The following is a 23066-nucleotide window of genomic DNA, read 5'->3' as shown; positions in this document are numbered from 1 at the left end:
CAACCCTCAGTAGCCCCAAACTGGAGTGGCTCACAATTATACATAAGGGATATTGAATCAATCTTATATGTTACATATAAGTAATGCTTAGAGTGTTGGACTGGGACTTCGGAAATCCGGGTTCTAGTCCCCACTTGGCCATGGAAGCTCACTGGCTGATTTTGGGCCAGTCACAGACTATCAGCCCAACCTACCTCACAGGCTTGTTGTTGTTAGGATAACCTGGAGAGGAGGAGGATTATGTACACTGCCTTAGGTTCCTTGAAGGAAAAAGGCAGGATATAAATGCAATAAATAAATAAAATCTGTATAGAACAGAACGTTGGAAGGTTCAGTACTTTTGCCTGCAGACAGGGAAGACATGACTGAACAGCAGACATGCAGCAGTATTCTTGCAGACAAATGTGAGTATTCAGCCAGCAGCATGATATTTTTTTAAAACACACCCACACCCACACACCATTACACACCCACACACCCACACCCACACACACACGTTTAAACACAGTGGTATTTGAATGAAAGGGAAATTAGATAATCCCCCCAAATCCCATGGTTTTCTGTTCTTCAACAGTTTTGTTCCCAATAAAATATAAGCGGCTTAACCCTTTTCTCCTTATTCCAAACTGAAAGAAAATATAAACGTGTATTATTGCATTTGCTTCCATTCATATCTTTCATTCCTCAGGTCTCTCTATTGTTCGGTTCTCTAGGTATTCTCTCCCCTTTGTTATCTCCCTCAGTGTTGAAATTTAGATGGTAATCTTCTTGGAGGCAGACCTTTTGCTAGCTGAGGCAAAGGTCAAGATGGCACCTTCCCCCTCATTCCACATATGAAAGTAGTTGAATCTTTTTTCCAGTGCTTGTGATGGGAGAGTGTCCTCCACTGCACTTGAGGGCAGCAGGCGGGGCCACATGGCACACAGAGCTCTGTCCACTCCCTGCCCCATAGCATCTGTAGGCTGAGGCATCTGCTCACCCTGCCTAATAGTAGGGCCAGCCCTGCTTGCTTGCTTTGCTTTGCTTTGCTTATATAATTGTGCAATGCACTATGTACAGTGATGATCATAGATAAGTAATTAATTAAAGCAAATGAGGATGTGTAGGATAGATGCCCACAGCATTACCTGATTTCTTCAAAATGCAACTCTGAGCTTTGCAATTTCTAATCAAGGGTTTGTTGCCTCATTTAAGAGCTCAGAAGTGGTGGATGAATTTCTTCATTGGGCTTCGTTACAGTACCTGCAATACCTTCCGGTGAAATTCCCCGCGCATAGGCAGGAATAACTGTTAATCCCATCTATACAGGTGGCCCCATTTGCGCAGAGATGGCCAAGGCAGTCATCAATGTCTTCTTCACACCTCGCCCCCGTGTAGCCAGGATCGCATATGCACTTGTACGATGCAGTTCTGTCGCTGCAGTTTCCGTGCACGCAAGGGTTTGATGCGCATTCATTAATGTTGACTTCACAGTGGCTTCCGGTCCATCCCGCAGCGCAGGTGCAACGATAGTAAGTGTAGAAGTCTTCACATGTCCCACCATGCAGGCAAGGATGTGTGCTGCAGGCGTCCAACTCCAGGCATCCAGTGACAACGGAATTGGCAGATACCTTGAGGAACTGCTCTTCTTGCGGTTTTTTAGTATAGCCGTCAGCGCTGTCAAAGTAGGAGAGGTGGATGCCACTGATCTCTACTGTGCTCATGCAACCTCTTAGTCCATCCAGGTTGTCAAAAGCTTTGTCAGCCAGATAGATGTCCGTCTCTTCTCTCAGGAAGTTGAGGTTTCCCGTGGCGACTGTACTTGTCGCACCGTCTTTGGCATCGTCTATATCCATGCGCCACCTTGATGACTGAGATAAGGGCTCCGTCATGGAGAAGCTCACCTGGTGCCACTTCCCATCGCTCACTGTCTGTGAGCTAGATAAGCTCAGCATATAGAAGCTGTTGCCGCTTTGCAGCTGGAGCACTAATTTGGTACTCTGGATGCTGATGGTGAGGAACTCGGGCTCCTTCTCTGCATAAAGCAGCATCACATCCGAGCCTCGAGTCCGAAAGCCAAAGGCTACATGGGTGAGGTCTCTCCTGATCTTCCCATTGCTTCTGTAAAAGATTGCGCTGCTTCTGCCACTAAAAATGGCATTGGCGATACCTGGGCAGAGACAGGAAAAGGCATTCAGCATGTAAGAGTGGTTTTATTGTCTTCCAAATGCAAGCTGCATTTTACTTTGGTTTCAGCATGGTATTTACTGGCGTATGCTTGGCAGTGAAACGTGTGAGCACACACACACACACACACACACACACACAAATAAGGGAGAGGACATAGTTCAGTAGTAGAGCACATGCTTTTTCATGCAGAAGGTGTGAGATTTAATCTTTCACAACTTCAATTTAAAATAAAGGAGCTCAAGTGGAAAAAGATTGTTGCCTGACATCTTGGGAAAGCTGTCCCCCACCCCCAGCTAGAACTTCCAATAGGAATCTTTCAGCCTATGCATTCTAGCTACATGGTGGGGATTTTACTCGTGAAGATATACCCCTTCTCTACCCACACAGTGCATACCTGGTAAGCTCCTCTCCCTCCCTGCACCTGCAATTAATACAATTACAAAGGGAGATATAGCCACACACAAGCGCTTTGTGTAGTTTTGTGTGCTCTCTCTCTCACACACACAAAGATGGAAGCCAATTAAAAATACAGCTCAAACTCAACATCCTAAAGTCTTCCTGAGTAAAAAAGAAAAAAGAAAGAAAAGATTTCGCTCCCTTCCTCGTAGATAAAAGGGAGTTGGCCAGACAGCTCCCTTAGGCAGGGAGTTCCATAGCAAGGGTCCTGCCCTCACGGAGAAGAGGCATTGGCACACTACAAATGCTGAGGGCACCCTCGGTTGAGCAATCTCCACCACCACCCTGGGCAATTTTAAGGTGCTTCTTCAAAGACTTTGCATATAGATTAGCTCCTAAGAAGCTTTAGCTCTTCAGTGGTCCCTAACACAGCTGCCCGGACAACTAAATGCTTTTCTGGCAGAATATGTGAGCACATCCTTTTTCTTGAGGGAGCGACCACAGCCATTCAGTTGTTAAGTCTCCTGGCATATTGGCAGTCAAGTGAACTATTTATTACCAGGCTAAGCGCTCTGACTTTCTAACAGCCAGTGTGATTACAGGGCTTAAAATTTTGTCACATGTTTCCCTTTAAGGAACCTGGAGTTGATTAGCATCTAAAGGTATATCCTTTAGAATGTCTTTCCAGAAAGGAGGGGAGCGGAGCAGGAGGGACATCTAAGGACAGTCTGTGGGATTAACCTTCTTATCTCATTGCATTGTAAAATGTGGGTCACATCAGTGAAGAGAAAAACTGTGGCTGGTTTTATAACCTCCTAAACTAGATACAATGAATAACTGAAAAGTCAGAGGGTGACAATTACAACTGATCTGCTTGTCTGGCTTATTTTCTTTCTCCATCTTAATATGCACATGCATATTCATGACTTTAATGGCGTTAATAATATTTTGTACTTGATGAAAACACAAATTCATGAAACTGTTTCTTCACAATATTAGTCCTCTCTCTCTCTCTGTGTGTGTGTGTCTCTCTCTCTCTTTCTCTCTCTCTCTCACACACACACTTGCACACCTGCACCTCTTAGATCATAGGTGGACAGAAGGTAGATCTGGATATATGGGTATATGTATCTAGGGTGATTGGAGTAAGTTGGCAAAGATTTCCAACTCCCAATTCTTTAACAATAGCAGAAACAGAAGACAGAAACAAACTTCAAAGTGATCTTGATAGGCTGGAGTGCTGGGCTGAAAACAACAGAATGAAATTTAATAGGGATAAATGCCAAGTTCTACATTTAGGGAATAGAAACCAAATGCACAGTTACAAGATGGGGGACACTTGGCTCAGCAATACTACAAATGAGAAGGATCTTGGAATTGTTGTAGATCACAAGCTGAATATGAGCCAACAGTGCGATATGGCTGCAAGAAAGGCAAATGCTATTTTGGGCTGCATTAATAGAAGTATAGCTTCCAAATCACGTGAGGTACTGGTTCCTCTCTATTCGGCCCTGGTTAGGCCTCATCTAGAGTATTGCGTCCAGTTCTGGGCTCCACAATTCAAGAGGGACGCAGACAAGCTGGAGCGTGTTCAGAAGAGGGCAACGAGGATGATCAGAGGTCTAGAAACGAAGCCCTATGAAGAGAGACTGAAAGAACTGGGCATGTTTAGCCTGGAGAAGAGAAGATTGAGGGAAGACATGATAGCACTCTTCAAATACTTAAAAGGTTGTCCCACAGAGGAGGGCCAGGATCTCTTCTCGATTCTCCCAGAGTGCAGGACACGGAATAACGGGCTCAAGTTAAAGGAAGCCAGATTCCGGCTGGACATCAGGAAAAACTTCCTGACTGTTAGAGCAGTGCGACAGTGGAATCAGCTACCTAGGGAGGTTGTGGGCTCTCCCACACTAGAGGCCTTCAAGAGGCAGCTGGACAACCATCTGTCAGGGATGCTTTAGGGTGGATTCCTGCATTGAGCAGGGGGTTGGACTCGATGGCCTTGTAGGCCCCTTCCAACTCTGCTATTCTATGATTCTATGAAAACAAAATGATCCCTTTCCTGCCCCATAGTATACTGCATACTGCTGAAATGAAGAACACTTGAGATATTAACCAGGACTGGATTTTTGTGTGTGGAAGGCCTATGACATGCATTCATTTCTGGTACTTAAAACAAATTCCTGGGCTCAGAATTCTTCAGTGCTAAGTGCATGTCTTTTCCAGCTTTGGTTGGTGGATCTTTTGATTGTAAACAACAACAACAACAACATTTGCCACAACTATGAAGTCTATCCACACTACCTTGGACAGCAACCAACAGAGAGAGATGAGGATCAGAGCATAATCAGATGAATGTTTTATTGCACGCTTGTTACTCCCCACTTATGGATGTTTGGGGTCCTTTTGACATTGTCGTCCACCTCCCATACATCTCCTGCTCCTTCTTGCCTTCTTTCTGTTACAAAATAGACCCCCCCTTTTTTTAAAAAACATGGAATGTGCCACCATTTTCTGCTGTGTGCAGGAAAACTGGCAGGATAAAAACAGCCATTGAATGGGCCACGTGGTCTTTGTTTACTTCCTCTTTCATCCTCTGTGTGAAGAAAGAGGAAGTATCATAGGACAGAAGCAAGGAAAGGGACGGCAAGGAAATGAGATCCCCCCCCCCCCGTCTGACGATGCTCTCAGATTAAATATAGGCAATATGATTCCTATCAGTCCCACATGATATGCACAGAAATGCACCTTTCCTTCTATCCTACAGTGCAAATAGGAATAAAGAATTCTGTGTAGACAGAATTATTGAGGGAGGTTTTTGAGACTAGTGTGGTTACTAGTTGTTTCCCCCCCCCCCAGTTGTTTTGCATGACTGTCTCTGCACCTGGGCCATGAGATGGAATCCACCACCCACCGAAGTGCATGCTTGAGCTCCCTAGGGCTGGATTTCTATCCAGTACCCTCTATGGAATCTTAATAATGCATGGCAGACTAGTACTGTTACTTTCTGAGACTCAGAACAGATTATAATGTTGCTAGTAGAGCATAGGAACCTAGGAAGCTGCCTTATCCTGCATCAGACCATTGGTTCATCTAGCTCAATATTGTCAACACTGAGTAGCAGCAACTTTACAGGATTCCTTCCCAAGCCTACGTGGAAATGCCAGGGATTGGTCCTTCTGCATGCAACCCACGTCTTCTGCCACTGAGCCACAGCAAAAACCACTACTACTACAAAATGTATTGGTATACAGACACTAGACAATACATGTCTACCATAGCCATAACTCAGAACCAAGTAAAACAATGAAGTTAAACTGGTTTATGAGGGTTTAAACTTTTTTGAGTGCAGTGATAGCATTCTCACACTCGCTCACTCACTCACTCACTCTTAAAATGGCCATCTGCCTGGTAGTGCTACTGCTTAATAATAGCAAAAAAAAATCCCTATAATATAATAATATACTGACAATTTTCTTTCCTGTAATGTTAACACATGCCATTGATCATAATTTATGTGATACTTTTTACCCCTTTAATTACTTTCGGTGTCAGAGTTCAGCATTATCTTCTCAATGTTAAAATGCAATAAACAGATACCCAAATCATAAGAAATGAACTGCCCTATTTAACCTGAAACAGTTGTGCGTATCAACACTGGGTCCATTTCTACACCTGCCTTTTTTCCTGGGAACATCCCTGTGCATCCAAATGACACACAGGGGATCCCAGGAGCAGGTAGGGATGATCCCTCCATTTTCCTGGGATAATCCTTAGGTGTAGAAAGGGCATGGGTTGCCTTCATTCTCCAAAGGTAATAAGAAATATGAAAGGGGAGAAATACTTGCATTCAAATCCTTGCTGCACCAGCAGACATTGGGCTTCATGGGGGCAAGGACTGAGTTCACACCATTTCACTTCCTCACAAGCTTTCCCGGCTGTATTTGGTGGGCAGGTGCAGGTGAAGTCATCCCAGACTGAATAGCAAACACCCCCATTCCAGCAGGGGTTGGACTAAACAGGAGAGATGGGGGACAAAGGTGAGGAAAAAGCAAAGGTAGCTGTGTTACTCATAAAGGCGGGGAGGAAACCACAAAAGGACTTTTTCACTTAGTATCATATGTCATATTTCCATAAACTACATACATATATTTACTTATATTCACATATATTCACTTATTCAAAGACAGCATGTCTTTATAAATCCATTATTTTTATACTACGTTAAACAAGGACCGTGTGATTTCTGGTAGATCCAATCCACATTGAGTTTGCCTTTTTTATTTGTGTAATGATATAACATTCCTCTATTATTTAACATTTTATGGGCCTCGTTGCCAGATCTGATGCCCATAACATGCCATATGATTAGCCTGCTCTGAAACTCTGGTTTTATAGTAATTATGAGACTATTTGGGTTTGAAAACTGCAGTGAGTTCAAGTTGCTCTTAATGAATAGCAGGTCTGCTCACTGGTTGTCATTACCTTGCTGTTTAAAAGCTGAGGTTCCAGCCCCCCAGATGTTTTGTGGTATTGGCGCCCGCAAATTGCAAAGGCCGCTTGGCAAAATCTGATCTTACCTGCCTGTTTCGGATATCGCGTTAAGATATTCTTACTGTCACATGCTGGTTTTGGAGGACTGTTAGTTCAAAAGAGAATTCCTGGTTGCAAACTTGGAAACGGCACTTTGAGAAACAGCATCCTTACCTTGCAGAGATTGTCTCCAGTGCAGCCTGGGGCTATGTTGATGAGTGTGCTCTTGCTGATGACAGGACCCAAGGAAGTAGCGACAGGGAAGAATTCCAGTGGTTGGTTGCTCAGTCTTAAATCTTGGATGCAGCCTTTGAAATACCCACCACTGACATTGGTTTCTTGGTCATCTGGCAATCCACCGATGTAGATAATATCTCCACTCTGAATTTTCAGGATGGGTGTAGAAATATAGCCCAAGTTTTGTGATGACTGGAATAACTCCGTCTTATTTGGCTCCATTTTTAAAGATATTAAATAGAAATTTCCATCGTTCACACTCTGCGTTCCTAAGAGTTTGCTGGAGCTTGGACCTGACATCACGAGTTTCCCACCTTCCAGCCAGAGCTTAAGAAATAGGGATGTGCTTTTTTTCAGAGAAAATAATAAGCCAGAAGGCTTGCGTGTTCGGACAAACATTGATATTGTTGTGCTTTCGTGGCCGCTACCCTCTAGCGGAAAAGCAGCATACCCTACAGATTCCTCATGTCCAAATCTTCCTGGAATGTATTCTTGAGTTTGCATGACAGAGAGAGAGAGAGAGAGAAAATGACACATCTCTAAAATGGCAGTACTCATGGAAGACTGATAATATCACCAGAAAGACGAGGAATGTCTAACTAAATACCTGATTACTCTTTCAATGGTACAATGAGACTTCACTTTTCTGCCCATTTCAATATAGTGAATTACTGAACTGAATAGTATGTAAGGTTGATAAATTTGGTTGAAATATAATGTCCTCTTCTGTGGGGCCTGAGGCAGAGCCAGGGTTATGGAACCAGGGGGAAGCGGAGTGATAGTAGTCTGGAATTATCTAGCAGGGCAGGGTAGAGCAAAGATGGAACCAGGAGGAAAAAGGGTTGACCCAGAGCAGAATGGGTGGAGTCTGGCAGAATCTGAAGCTTACTGGTTTTTTAGATTCCAATACTGTCCTTCTGATAGTTCACAGTTTTACTGGTCAGCTCAGTAAAATACTGATTAGTCCGGCAATCCTGTTATCATAACTCCTAATAGTGAGCTCAACTGTTGAGTGCCCCAAACGGGGTCACTGGGAAACAAGAGGAAAATGTCAGCATGCTCAGGGAAATTCCAAGGTTTTTAGAAGCATAAAACATCTTTTAGAAAAACAGAAAACAAAGGGGCAGTCACCCACCCCACCCCGGTCAACAGGCAAATGAGGACTGTTCTGTGGCCACAAAATGCTGAGCATCTTCTGGGAGGAACTAGAAAACCAGGGTTATGGTGATGGAATGGAGTTTACTAGAAGAGAGGCTGGCTGGAACACTGTTAAAGATCACGCCACACTGCAGTATTTTGTTGTAGTTCCCAGCTGTGCTTATTTTGGGGATTTGTATGATTTGTTGTAGAGATAGATGATCATCTGATGTTCATCGGCATATTTCAACACTTCACACCACTCATTCAAAAGATGCATCATGAATCCAGAATTGCAACTACAGTCTCTTAAAGATCAGAACATATAGTTGATAAATATCCGATCTACACCAAGCAGGATGTAACACTTTTAAAACGGTATGAAAACAGTCCTGGGCCTGAACAGTTGCCATAACCCTTATAAACCATTATAAGCAGTAGTGTAGATCCTGCCTGAGATTTTAAAAAAAGACGTAAGTGGCACCAGTTCAAAGCAGGGAGTTTGGCAATGGTGATGGAATCCCCTCCCCCAATTCAATTCCTTGTTTCCAAACTCTGGACATCAAGAATGAATGAAATCTTTATTGCTAAAAGCAATAAGCCATCACAATTTGATATAATTAGAAAGATAAAATTCAAGTAAGAAGATGAGCTAATGTAAACAGAATAACAATCGTGAATTTAAAGTAGACAAAAATTGTAAACAAAAATATGAGAATATAAAGATGTGGAATCATTTTAGCATAAGTTAAGAGCTCCCCTATGCGGTACTAGACCAACGTATATAAAGAAGGACAACATTTTATGTCCAGCTCCCCATTACAATACTTATAAATGGTTTTTATGCCTGGCTCTTAACTTACACCAAGAATCAGCCAACATTCTGTCTGACAACCCATGTTTGAGACATGAGGAAAAGCCAGGCAAAATATTGACTTTGGGGTTACATCCTAAATTTTATGGATGATTCGGTTAATTTTGCTCATGCTCAGGAACTGTTGGTAGACACAGAGGAGTTTGGAAGGAATTTTCTTCCATGTTAGGTTGGATAGAGATTGAAGGCATTGTCTGCTTTCCCCTGCAACATATACCTTGGCTCACTGTTGTTCATTCTCCAGCCCAGGGTGCCAGGAGCTGTAACCTAAAATATGAGTAGAAGATTCTGCACTGGCAATGCCAGAAGGTTAGGCTCCAGGCCTGATGAATCCAGGGGCTTTACCACCTGCCAATCACAGGGACAGAAGTCTGGAAGCATCTGACAGGGTAGGGCACAGTGCCAGGTGGAACTGTGAGGGAAGGGGGCATCCCTTGGGCATCCCTTGGATGGAGCCTGAGGAATGAGCACATATATCCCAGGCAGCTCACCTTGGGTAGGTCCCAGCCTCAGGATAACAACTAATCCCTCTTTCATAAGCCAAAAGTAGATAATTGCTGGTCAACCACCTTGGGTAGAATGTTAGTAACTGACCTGTTTGGGGATAGTGGGTAGATATTCAGCATGTGGGAGGCCTTGAACTAGAAGATCTTTTGGTACTACCTAACAGTATGATTCTGTGACACAATGAAATGACATGAGGGTCAGATGCTGAAATCTCATGGCTGAACTGTAAGCAATACTCTTTCTACCCTTGTGTGAGCACAGAATGCTAAGTCCTATAGAAACACAAACAGATAGGCACACTTCAGTCTCACCCATCCAACACTTGAGGTGTGTCATAATGTAGAAACCACCGTCATTTGACTAAGAAAATAATCCAGGTAAGTTTCCACACACACACTCCCCAATTTTGTTCTAGGTCAGTCTGACTCCTGTCATGCATGACTGAACCAGGGGATGCAGCTGAGGAGCCTTTGAAGGAAACGAAAGAGAGAGATTCTGAGTCGATTCCTACCCTCTAGACTACATTGAATTCTTAATAATCCAGCCATGAAGCAGATTCTTTTAGCTGTGGGGCAACAGACAGCAATATGGTTTCCTCTCTATCATTTTGCTGTGCTTACTTCTAGATGAGAAGTTTCTTGTTTCTCCTTGGGGTATTATGCCATCAGCATTGAAGGATTTCAAGTCCAAAATGCTCTAACAAGGTTTTTTAAAGTTGGGATTGGATTTGCCCTGGCAGCTCCTGATGCAAGATTCCCCCCTGGCTATGCCCATTTTACAGATGTGATGTAAATGCTTAACCCTTTAGCTGATGTTTTCATGATCTGAAATGGAGTGTGGCACAAAAGTTAGTCACAAATAAATAAATCCCCCAACCCCCCAAATCCAAAATATGTCAATTAAAAGAAAACGGTCAGTCTTAAAACATCTCTGTACTCTTTCTCGTCTAACCCTAAAATGTTTCCAGAGGGTAGCCATGTTAATCTACTGCAGCAAATACGACAAAGAGTCTTGTGGCACCTTCTAGACTAACACATTTATTCTGGCAAATACTTTCGTGGAAATTTTGTGTATGGTATATAAGCATGAAACCCTCCATAAACTGGGCTATAGTCAACAAAAGGCAATGCCAGGATAAACCTGTTAATCTTTTTAAGGTGCCACAAGACAATTGTTAATCCTAAAAGGGGTGTTCTAATGACTACACTCCTAACACGAGTGCAGGCTCAAAAGAACTAATTGACTTGTTAACTTCCAGGGATCACTCCCAGTGTGTGAGTCAGATGAAGTATATGGTTCTTTCTCAAGTTATCATTGTTCTTCTCAGAGGCCTGGCAACACTGATGCGGAAAAGAGGTACATCATAAGAACATAAGAGAAGCCATGCTGGATCAGATCAAGATCTATCTAGTCCTGCATTCTGTTCACACAGTTGCACACCAGCTGCCCACAGGAAAACCACAAGCAGGACACAAGTGCAACAGCACCCTCCTGCCCGTGTTTCCCAGAAACTGGTGCACCAAGGCATGCTGCCTCTGATACGGGAGGAAGCATATAGCTATAATTCACCCAGAGCCTGTGACCTGCCTCTAGACAAATGTTACTGGTGTGGCACACGGAAATAGGTCCAACATCACCACAGCAACACTTTAATCTGTTCACAGCACCTGATAAAAAATATTCCCAAAAACATTTGGTGAGGGGGGAAACAGGACATGATCACAGGAAAGTGGGTCCCATGCAAGGCTAGCTATTCAATGCAGTAAAGTGAAGCAGACAATTTCAAGTGGCAGAACTTAGGCTATGGGGTGTGGCAGATGAAAGTAGGAATTGATACCTGAACGATGCCTGAACTGTTTGAAAAGTTGGCCCTGGCATGGTGAGGGACTGATGGGTTACTGTCTGGTGCTCCATTTCAGGCAGGACAATGTCTTGTCTTAGGCTGTTTCTATGCCACAAGGCTAATAGATGAAACGTCATAATTCAACAGTCGTAATTGCCTAATCTGAACTAAAATCTTTAATGCACGACTGGTTCATTTACCCAAAGTATCAAGAGTATTACAGATTCAAAAACACAAAAAGGAGGAATAGAATAGAAAAGAAAGCCATAAACAGACTTCACAAACGCCATAAACAGACTTTTCTTTCATAGTAAAAACAAAAAACAACTCAAACGTTGGGACTGAGACTTGCATAGGCCATTTTTTGCTTTTTGCCTGCAGCATTTATTTTAATGAAAGGATTATAGGACCCATGAAAACAGGGGTATTCATTGTGGAAACCCTCCTTCTAACTATTATAGGCCTCATATCTGTCTCTGCTTATTTTGTGGGGCAAAATAAATCCTGGACTTATTTCTGAATAGACAATTTCATAAATAACACGTGAAAAATGTTTTAATTTTGTGAATGAGATTATCTTAGATTTCTTTATGTGCTTGTTAAAAACATAGCACACATGCATAAATCTCTCCTGCCCCTGCACCCCCTCCCCGTGTTGAAATGGGTGTTTTTAAGCATGAAAGGGTTTTTAAAAAACGTCTTCTCTCTCTCTCTCTCTCTCTCTCTCTCTTAACGGAGCACTTGAAAGACGTTTTTCATGTTGAAGAGAGAACACTTACGATGCGGCAAAGCCAGCAAGTAGCAGGAAGAGTTGCAACATTACAAAGAGAGGCAAAGGAAGCAAGGTTAGCCTTCAAAAAGGTAGCACGGCACGCATGCAGTTTTCAATTACCCTGCTTCAAAAGAAATATTGGATCTGGTCTGTAGTTTGATGGGCATTTAGCATAACCTTGGTCAATATTAACCTCTTGAGCCATTACATCTGGATGCTGATGAAAATAAATCAACTTCTGTTGCTTGATTGTTACTTTGTGTATGTGTCGTGAAAATGCTTCCCTGCACTTATTAAGTGTTTGACAACTTTTCTTTAGGAAACATGTAAGGATTTCTGTACCACAAAGTACACAACACTTCCATTATCTTTAAAACCCAGAGAGAGAGAGAGAGAGAGAGAGAGAGAATTGTCAATCTATCTGTCCAAGCTGTCTTCCATATTAGCAATGCAAACTTCCAGATTGAACTCAAGAGGACTTACTTTTCAGGCGTTATGTATAGGATTGCACCATCAGGCTACAATCCTATATATACTTATTTGGGAGTAACCACCATTGAATTCAGAGTAAAAATGCATAGGATTGGCTATAAAGCTTTAGTTGACTAATTAGTGAGGAACAATTTTAATTGGGTGGGCTGCAGGTATGGAGACATCAGTGGTAGTTTTTTTTAAAAAAATAAATAAATATCTAAAGCCATTTGTTTTAATATATATTTTGTGTTGATTCTGGTGTATTGGGGAATGAAAAAGGAAATAGTAAAAATGGCCTGTCCTGCTAACTGATCAGCAGCTCAATTATATATCTGCTTGCTTAGATATTTACACCATTGCGTTCAGTGATGCTTTCTCCTTAGCATCATAAGCTTTCTCTGCTCATGATTGACTTTGGGCCGGTCACTGACTCTCAGCCTAACCTACTCACAGGGTTACTACTATGTAGATAAAATGGAAAGAAGGAGGATCATACAACCATCTTGGGTTCCTTGCAAGAGGAAAAAGGGCAGGATATAAATTAACTACAAACAAAGATATATATCTATATATCTATATAGATATATATCAAGTAATCTATTAGGGTTTTAGAGATATGCTCAGTTGTTTACATTTAATTGATTAAATAATTAATCAAATGAATATTTATTCACTGATAGACAACTTGTGTGTGTGTGTGCATGTTACAAACATAAGTTGTGTTCAAACGTTTATATGCAGAAGAGAAAGCGACCATTCTGCAAGTTTGACAGGATGATTGAAAGAATCTATTTATGCATATGTATAGACTCTGTCCACATGATCAGAGATGCTGGCCTATTCACAAGTTTCTGATTGTGTAGACAGTGCCTGGGAACATAAAGTCTTTCAGACATTAAGCTGAACACTTGTAGGAGTTGGGGATCCAGTTTCCACACAGCCAGACAAATGCTTGAAAAATCTGGAAATGGTACATTTATATCTTTGCAGGCTCAGTCTCTCTCTCTCTCTCTCTCTCTCTCCATGTTCTTGAATCAAAATAGTAGAATACTGTGAGCTGAGAAGAATATTGTGGTCAGGAGGGAAAAATGTCTCAAATACTTTGTAATCATTTACAACAGCCCTAATGGAAGCATAAAGCCCCACTTGGAGCTGGATGGTTTTAATTTTGCTTCATATAAAGAGGCAAACATATTTACCAGATGTAGCCCTCTTTTCCAAAGTTTTCAAACCTTTGGATAAATTGCTGCTGAACTTCAAAGCCGTCTGCTACAATTACGGCTCCGGCAATGTCATTTTGCGATAGCGAGAATTTTTTTTTTAAGATAGGTGTACACTGTGAAGGGTTGAGTGAAATGATGTAGTATTTTTAAAATATTGAAATGCATTTTGAAGCTGAAGCTTTCTGAATAAATGTTTCCAGTAAGCCCACTTCGAACAGATATCAACTGAGGTAAAGCCACATAACTCCTCTAAGTTCAGTGCAACTGTGCCATTTAAAATCTGCAGCAAATACCGTGCTTTGGATTTCACCAAGCGTTTGTAATGGTGCCTTTCATATTTATCACCCAACCTTCACCCAACACACACACACACACACACACACACTTTCTTCCAGGGAATTCATTTTCCTACTTGGTTTTGACTGTGTGTTGTTTGTAAGTCTGGATTTCCCACTGACAAAAGCTATATTTAAATGACCAGTGGAGGAAGGCCTTTTTTAAGTGGTCATGGACTTGGGCAAAGGGAGGGTGGTGCCTGAAGTGTGTGTATGAATAAATGAATAAGTGTGTGTGTGATGTGAGTGTATGAAGAGACATTGGCCCTTTCTACACCTATCCCAGGAAAATGGAGGGATCGTCCCTGCCTGCTCCCCGGATCCCCTGTGTGCCATTTGCATGTACAGGGATGATCCCGGGACGATTCCGGGATAAATGGCTGGTGTAGACATGCCCAGAATGTACTTTGGCCCTACCTACCATTGTCATATGGTCCCAGGAATATTAGCTGCAAAGGACTATGCCCTTGCGCTGAAAAAAAATGTTCCCAACTCCTGACGCAGAGGAATGAGTCACTACAACTTTGTTTCATTGGAACCTTGTCTTTTCTTTCCATTTTTACGAATGTCATCCAGCAACTGCAGGGACCAGGATAGTTTTAGCTGGTTCCCTGGTATAGTCTGGATGATGGAGGACTAAGGTATGAATTTAAGAACTGGCTCCCATCAGTTATGTAAAGTTAACTTTGGCCACTGCCAAGAAGTTGAGAAGTTAGGTCCTTTAGCTAACCAAACAACCTGATCTAAATCTAAATTCTAAATGATAACAAATTCAAGTAAAAGAAAGAACACAACAATAAAAGAGGGTATTTTGATGAGCTTGGTAGAAAAGTCAAGATACTGTGACCCCTTGCATAACTTCTATTAGCGGCAGTGCTCTTTCTCATGAATGAAAACTGCAAGAGTGCCTTTCTACCTAGGAAACTATTTGTGTGATTTTTCCTGATTTGGGCTGATATTAGCCATACCAGTAAAACGCCTTGAAAACAGACCATCTCGTATGCCTTCTTACTGCAGCCATCCACTGTGACTTATATAATAAGCTTCCACAAGTCTGTGAAACTGTCTGTCTGCTCCTTTTCTCCTCCTACACTGCTTTCTTGGCGAAGTGGGAAAGGTATTTTCTGAAAGATTAAAGGGAAGCAACAGACTGTGCTTGGGGGGAACTTGCAAAATTTTACTTGAGAAAGAAAGCTTTGAACTCAGAAAAACTACCACATACATTTTCCTCCATTGGATATCATGAAGTATGACATTTCTACATGGCTTGAAGATGTATTTTCTAGAGAGAAGACAAGAAAACACTGCTGTCATGGTGCAGTTAGCAGTCCCTATTACCTCATCAACTACCAATAAGCACACAATGAGTGTCATCAGATGAGCGTTTTATTGCACGCTCGTTCCTCCCCACTTACGGAGGTTTGCCGGTCCTTTTTACGACGACATCTGCCTCCCATGCATCTCCCGCTCCTTCTTGCCTTCTTTCCGATCACAAAATATACCCATTTAAATCCATTTTTTAAAAACGAAATGTGCCGCCATTTCCCGCTATGTGCAGGAAAAGTGATGCAATAAAAATGGCCACTGAATGGGCCACGTGGTCATTGTTTACTTCCTCTTCCTTACCCTGTGTGAAGAAAGAGGAAGTATCGTGGGACAGAAGCGGGGGGAAAGTGACAGTAAGAAAATGTGATCCCCCCTCATCTGATGACACTACATGTCTTGTGGTATAATGAGGCAAGCACCTTCCTTGATACTCATAGTAGAGCCTCACTTGCCCAGCACCTCTCTATTCTAGTCCCTCTTCTGTTCTATATGTATTCTGCCAACTGGCTATCGCAGGCCACACATTAGATCATGCGTGCCCCCTACAGGTGATGACATGGAAGGCACTTCAGCTGGGTTACATACATATACATCCCCATTCTGTTCCAGGGCATGTGCACTGTAAACAAATTGATAATGCTGGAATGAGTTTTGAAAGATGCACACTCTCATAGGTTTGACTGTGTACAGAAAAAGAGTATGAAACTGGGAAATTTAAAACTGGGAGCAGATTTAAGTGAATTTCCAAATACTGGACGATTGATGAATTGATTTCAGTTGCATGGTTCCAAAGTGATGGATTGATTTCAGTTGTATGGTGCCTTTTTGGAGTTTGAATTAGGGCAACAAGACATTCATTTCAGTCCAAAATGTGCTTTGAATTAAAATACCAGAATTTGATTTTTCAACATGTGGACTAATAATTGGTGAACCTTCAAGTTACCTGTGTACTTTTGTTTTCATTTGCAGAGCTCATGTGCCTGAGATATTCTCCCCCTTCTATATAGAAGTGTGTGTGTGTGTGTGTGTGTGTGTGTGTGTCTGTATGTGCTTATTTTCCACAGCAGGAGTGGGCAGGATGTTAATCAAGTGGATCTTAGGCCAATTTTGAGTGGATCTCAGGCCAATTTTGGGTGGATCTCAGGCCAATTTTGGGTGGATTGACATCACTCATAAAGGCAGCAGCGACAGGGCTGGCCAACCCAATAGGCTGTAGAGTTAGCAACAGCAAGCAGAAAACCCCTTGAGGAAGAAACACAATACCCATTAATCCAGCATAGGAAAATAGGTTGAGCTGACCTTGACTCACTACTGGCAAATCCATCAACAAAAATAGCAGTAACACACTTGCAGTATCAACACCATCTTTGTATAGGCGTGCCCAATGCTTATACAAAGATAACAATAATGCTGTGGATATGTTGTACCATCTGAGCAGATTATGGATGGTGGCCCAGTTGGAGTGTGGCATTCCGCAGTGTGGCATTCTCTAATTAAGGCACTGGGGTTGAGGGTTGACCTTACCTGTAGCACAGGTTGGCCCAGCGTAGGGCCTGTAGCAATCGCACTGAGAGCTCAGCCACAAGTTGATGCAGCGCCCCTTGTTTTGACAAGGGTGTTGTTCGCACCAATCCTTTTTAACGCAGCCTGCCTTGACATTTAAAGATGAGTCAGATGACATGTTCATTGGAATAAAAATGTTCAAGTCTATTTCAATGTCCTGAAGGCAGCCTACAAATGAAGGTGCAGAATTCATAGTATAGATGTTAAGAAGAAAGTCACCACTCCTGTTCCCCATGGGCAAACCACCAAAAAATGTGCTTTGAAAAGCAAACAATGGTTGATCACTATCTATTGCGGTAGCAGTTTTACTGAGACATGATTCTGCACAAGAGCTATCGACTAACTTAAGAGTAACCGTCCTTGCTATGGTTACCTCCACTGAATGCCATTCACCATCACTGATATTATGTGCTATATGCAAAAAGGCCTTTGATTGGTTATTGACTTGCACGGATAAATGTAAGTAGCCATTCAGTAACTCCAATTTCACAAATGTGTCTTTGTCCCCTCGGTAAAATATAAAAGTTGTTGGTTGAACAGTCAGAAAACTAAGATTTATGTTATAGAAAAAGTCCTGGGTAGGAGCTGTGATACTGTTAACCTGAAGGAACCCATTTCCCTGAAAAGACAACGTGGTCATTGTTTCACAGTGTACTCCGGTATATCCAGCTGAACATATGCAGCTAAATCTGTGTTGTTCATTTCTTAAGTGGGGAATGCACAACCCCCCATTTTGGCATTTATGTTGGATGCAACCGAGAAGGACTTCCGTACAGTTCCAGCCGCCATAAAATATTCCATCCTCCTCTCCAGCTGGGCAGTGGCAGGTGTAATTTCCAACGAAATTCTCACAAGTCCCTCCATTTTGGCAAGGGTTCGTGTGACATTCATTGATGTCTTCTTCACAGTGGATGCCTGCAAGAAACCAGGGGGAGGGGCAGAATGATGGTATTATTCGTATAGACCAGATAAGGGTTAATGTATCTCAAAAATCTAAGCACGGGATAAAATTAACTGTGTAGCACGAAATATATTCCAGAGAAGTGGCCATGTTAGTCTGTTGCAGCAAAAGTAGACTTTTGACACTTTAAAGAACAAGCCCACTACATCAGATACATGAAGTGTTATCTTAAGTTGGCAGCTATATATACACATATGGCTGGCTGGTGGTGGTAAAGAGTGAGGTCAGGGAAATGAAATGCAGAAAGCACAGACAGTGAAAATTACTTTATTAACAATGGCTACTCACACAACAGTTACTGACTCTGTTCAGATAACACGCTAAGCCAAGGTGGCTAAGCATTTTGAGCTAAACACTATGGCTTAGCGACTCATGTGAACCATGACTTTGCATGTCATATGAATCATTCCTAACCCGGGGGGCTACATAAACATGGTTTAAACATGCTCACTAACCATTTGCTGCAAAATGATTAGTGGCCTAATCATGGCTTAGCATGTTGTCTGAATAGGCTCCATGTGTATTGTAAACAGAAGGTTGGACTACACACTCACAGTAAGATCTTGATGCACTCAGTTAGATGGCTCCATGTCTTTGTCTTTTTGAGCTCAGACTCACATCTGCCTTGGACTTAGGTTGTTGGGCTTTTCTGCCAGTTTCTCCAGTTTGACTTCTGGGACATGAGTGTTTTGTGACTGCTCATGCCCTCTACGGCAGCCATGTTATGAACAGGCAACCTCTCAGGCAGCCATTTTGTGAGAGTGCCCCATGACACTCGCTCAAAATTCCAAAAGTGCCCACTGACCCAAAAAGGTTGTGTGCCCCCCCCCCGTTGTACAACACACAAAGAAAACATTGTCAATGTTCTCGCGGTTACATTTAAATCAGGTTGGTGGTGCTTTTAGGCACATGCTAGTACAAGAGGGATCAGCAGACACAGCACTGTGCTAACACTACATGTGTAGTGGTTGGAGGGCCATTTAAATGTGAAGTTAGCCACATAAAATGCCATACAGGTAAGACATTTTAGACTTCTTGGTCATGTTTCGGAAAAAGGAGGCTAAAAGGAGATGTAATAAAGGTGTACAAAAGTATGCATGGTGTGGAGAATGTGGTTGGGGAGACATTTTTCTCCCTCTCTCAAAATACTAGAACCCGGGGTCATCCCATGAAGCTGATTGGTGGGAGATCAGATTCCAGAACAAATAAGAGGAAGTACTTCTTCACACAGCGCATAGTTAAATTATGGAGTTCACTCCCACAAGATGCAGTGATGGCCACCAATTTGGATGCCGTTAAAAGAGGGTTGGATACATTCCTGGAGGTAATGGCTACTAGCTCAGTATCCGAGGCAGTAAGCCAGTTGCTGGGGAACATGGGTGGGAGGGTGCTGCTGCATCATGTCCTTTTTTGTTGGTCCCTGGTTGACAGCTGGTTGGCCAAAGTGTGAACAGAGGGTTGGACTAGATGGGCCCTCAGTCTGATCCAGCATGGCCCTTCTTAAGTTTAAACTGGGCTTTAATGCTTCTCCAGGCAGGTCAAGCTCCCACTTGGAAAACTTGTTCATAATGTGTGTGAATCAGCGATGATCTTCAGCCGTAGTTTGCAAGGCAGTTGCATCCGAGGACTGGTTTACCATCTCCTTGCATCCTGTTGAGTCACTTACCCCTGAGGAGAGCAGTGCAAAAGAGCTGCAAAGCGTTTCCAAGTCAGGAAGGAAATATTAGGGTTAAAATTAGGGAAATATTATTTTATCCACCTTGTATAGTTAATGCTTATTTTATCCACTTTGTATTGTTAATGCAAAGATAATATGAAGTAACAATCAGGTTTGTTTGCTGCTTCTGAACAGCCTGCATGTAGGGAAATGGTGCCGAAATGGCGTCAGGAAGGCTAAAGCTCAGAATGAGCTGAGATTAGCGAGGGATGCTAAAAGCAATAAAAAGGCTTTCTTCAGATATGTGAGTAGTAAAAGACAGAGGAAAGAAATGGTGGTTCAACTGCTTAATGAGGATGGCAAATTGATAACAGATAACAAAGAAAAGGCTGAAGTGCTCAATTCCTACTTTGCCTCAGTCTTCTCCCAAAAGCGGGTCTATGACCCCCCTGGAAAAAGTGAAGCAGAAGTTGAGGGTGCAGGATTACAGTTTGAGATTGATAAACAAATGGTCAAAGAACACCTAATTTCCTTGAATGAGTTCAGATCTCCAGGGCCTGATGAACTGCATCCTAGAGTAATGAAGGAGCTAGCGGAAGAACTCTCAGAACCTTTGTCTATTATCTTTGCAAAATCATGGAAGATGGGTGAGGTGCTGGAAGACTAGAGGAGGGCTAACGTTGTCCCTATCTTCAAAAAGGGCAAAAAAGAAGAACCTGGGAACTACAGACCAGTCAGTCTGACATCCATCCCTGGGAAAATTCTGGAGCAGATTATAAAGAAGTCAATCTGTAAACACCTTGAAATCAATGCGGTGATCACTAGAAGCCAACATGGATTTGTCAAGAACAAGTCCTGTCAGACAAATTTGATCTCATTTTTTGATAAGGTAACCTCCCTTGTGGACCGTGGGAACGCTGTGGACGTCATATATCTTGACTTCAGCAAAGCTTTTGACAAAGTACCACATGACATTCTGATTAACAAACTAGCTAAAAGTGGGCTAGATGGAACAACTATTCGATGGATTCACAGTTGGCTACAGAATCGGACTCAAAGAGTACTTATCAATGGAATCTTCTCAAACTGGGGAGAGGCAACGAGTGGGGTACCGCAGGGCTCAGTCCTGGGCCCAGTGCTCTTCAACATTTTTATTAACGATCTGGACGAGGAGGTGCAGGGAACGCTGATCAAATTTGCAGATGACACAAAATTGGGTGGGATAGCTAATACCCTGGAAGACAGAAACAAACTTCAAAGTGATCTTGATAGGCTGGAGTGCTGGGCTGAAAACAACAGGATGAAATTTAATAGGGATAAATGCCAAGTTCTACATTTAGGAAATAGAAACCAAAGGCACAGTTACAAGATGGGGAATACTTGGCTCAGCAATACTACAAACGAGAAGGATCTTGGAATTGTTGTAGATCGCAAGCTGAATATGAGCCAACAGTGCGATATGGCTGCAAGAAAGGCAAATGCTATTTTGGGCTGCATTAATAGAAGTATAGCTTCCAAATCACGTGAGGTCCTGGTTCCTCTCTATTCGGCCCTGGTTAGGACTCATCTAGAGTATTGCGTCCAGTTCTGGGCTCCACAATTCAAGAAGGACGCAGACAAGCTGGAGTGTGTTCAGAGGAGGGCAACCAGGATGATCAGGGGTCTGGAAACAAAGCTCTATAAAGAGAGACTGAAAGAACTGGGCATGTTTAGCCTGGAGAAGAGAAGATTGAGGGAAGACATGATAGCACTCTTCAAATACTTAAAAGTTTGTCACACAGAGGAGGGCCAGGATCTCTTCTCGATCCTCCCAGAGTGCAGGACACGGAATAATGGACTCAAGTTAAAGGAAGCCAGATTCCAGCTGGACATCATGAAAAACTTCCTGACTGTTAGAGCAGTGCGACAATGGAATCAGTTACCTAGGGAGGTTGTGGGCTCTCCCACACTAGAGGCCTTCAACAGGCAGCTGGACAAGCATCTGTCGGGGATGCTTTAGGGTGGATTCCTGCATTGAGCAGGGGGTTGGACTCGATGGCCTTGTAGGCCCCTTCCAACTCTGCTATTCTATGATTCCATGATTCTATGAAATGCTTTGAAAATAAAAACAAGTTACCATCAAACTACAATCAGTAGCAACAGTAGTCCAATAACAAACAAACACGTTATTAACTCAAGAACGATTGTAGAAAATGCCAGAGCTTTATATCTTGTATTTGAATCAGCCTCGCTCTAACCCATACCCTCTCTACCTCTGTCTTTCTGCACTGTCAACCTAGAACTGGCTTGAAACAGGCCTTGCGGCCAACTAACTCTATGGTACTATCCCTGTAGAGAAGTATGTATTATCCCTTTAATAGTGAAATCAGTGGTAGACCAGATGGTTTGTATGCAGAAAGACCCACATACAGAGCCCAGCAGATCCTGATAATGCCTGGAAGGACTGAACCCTTGGAGAACCACTGCATCTCAGTGTAGACAGTACTGAGCTACAATGGAAGCTGGTGGCTCTGAGGTCAGTGGGGCAGTGAATCCGCTCCAGGTTTCAGTTTGAACCAGTCAGAACTCTAAAGTTGCTTTGCAGAACTCTAAAGGAGCTATCCAAGGTGATGCAATTCAGCCTTCCCCAAACTGGTTCCCTCCAGATGTTTTGGAGTTCAACTACCATTGGCCAATGGTCAGAAATGCTGGAGGTTGTAGTCCAAAACACCTGGACTACACCTTCTCCAGGTTGGAGAAGGCGGATTTAAACAGACCTTGATATCATCCTTCCCACAGTTACATGCACCTGTATGCGGCCTAGATGGTGAGACCAGGGAGACAGAGGCAGCCTCCTTGCCCACTACACCAGAAGATTTAAAGTTACAAGACTGGAGCAAGAGACAACAACTCTAGGATGAAAGCAATCTTTCTTCACGTATGCTGTATTCCTTTATTAAGCATTTGCCTGTCCTGAACTGGTTTGAAAGCAAAGAAAAGGTTTCTTCTTTTGGTTAAACATATGCTAGAAAAATAAATCATTGTGCTAAAAAATGAACCTCACCATTTGCGATACGTGAAAC

General features: G+C 42.6%; 1 protein-coding gene across 1 annotated transcript in view; it reads right to left on the bottom strand.

The window, feature by feature from the left end:
* CRB1 (crumbs cell polarity complex component 1) overlaps nucleotides 1-23066 on the bottom strand; it is a 144554-nt gene that overhangs the window by 28215 nt on the left and 93273 nt on the right. The window contains 4 exon segments of the mRNA XM_063117332.1: nucleotides 1243-2149; nucleotides 6411-6576; nucleotides 7270-7823; nucleotides 17348-18301. Coding sequence (XP_062973402.1) covers nucleotides 1243-2149; nucleotides 6411-6576; nucleotides 7270-7823; nucleotides 17348-18301 — 2581 coding nt within the window.

The sequence above is a fragment of the Elgaria multicarinata genome, chromosome 1 (assembly GCF_023053635.1).
Source record: "Elgaria multicarinata webbii isolate HBS135686 ecotype San Diego chromosome 1, rElgMul1.1.pri, whole genome shotgun sequence".
NCBI lineage: Eukaryota > Metazoa > Chordata > Lepidosauria > Squamata > Anguidae > Elgaria > Elgaria multicarinata.
The sequence above is the reverse complement of the archived record's forward strand: the minus strand, read 5'-3'. Positions and strand labels throughout refer to the sequence as shown.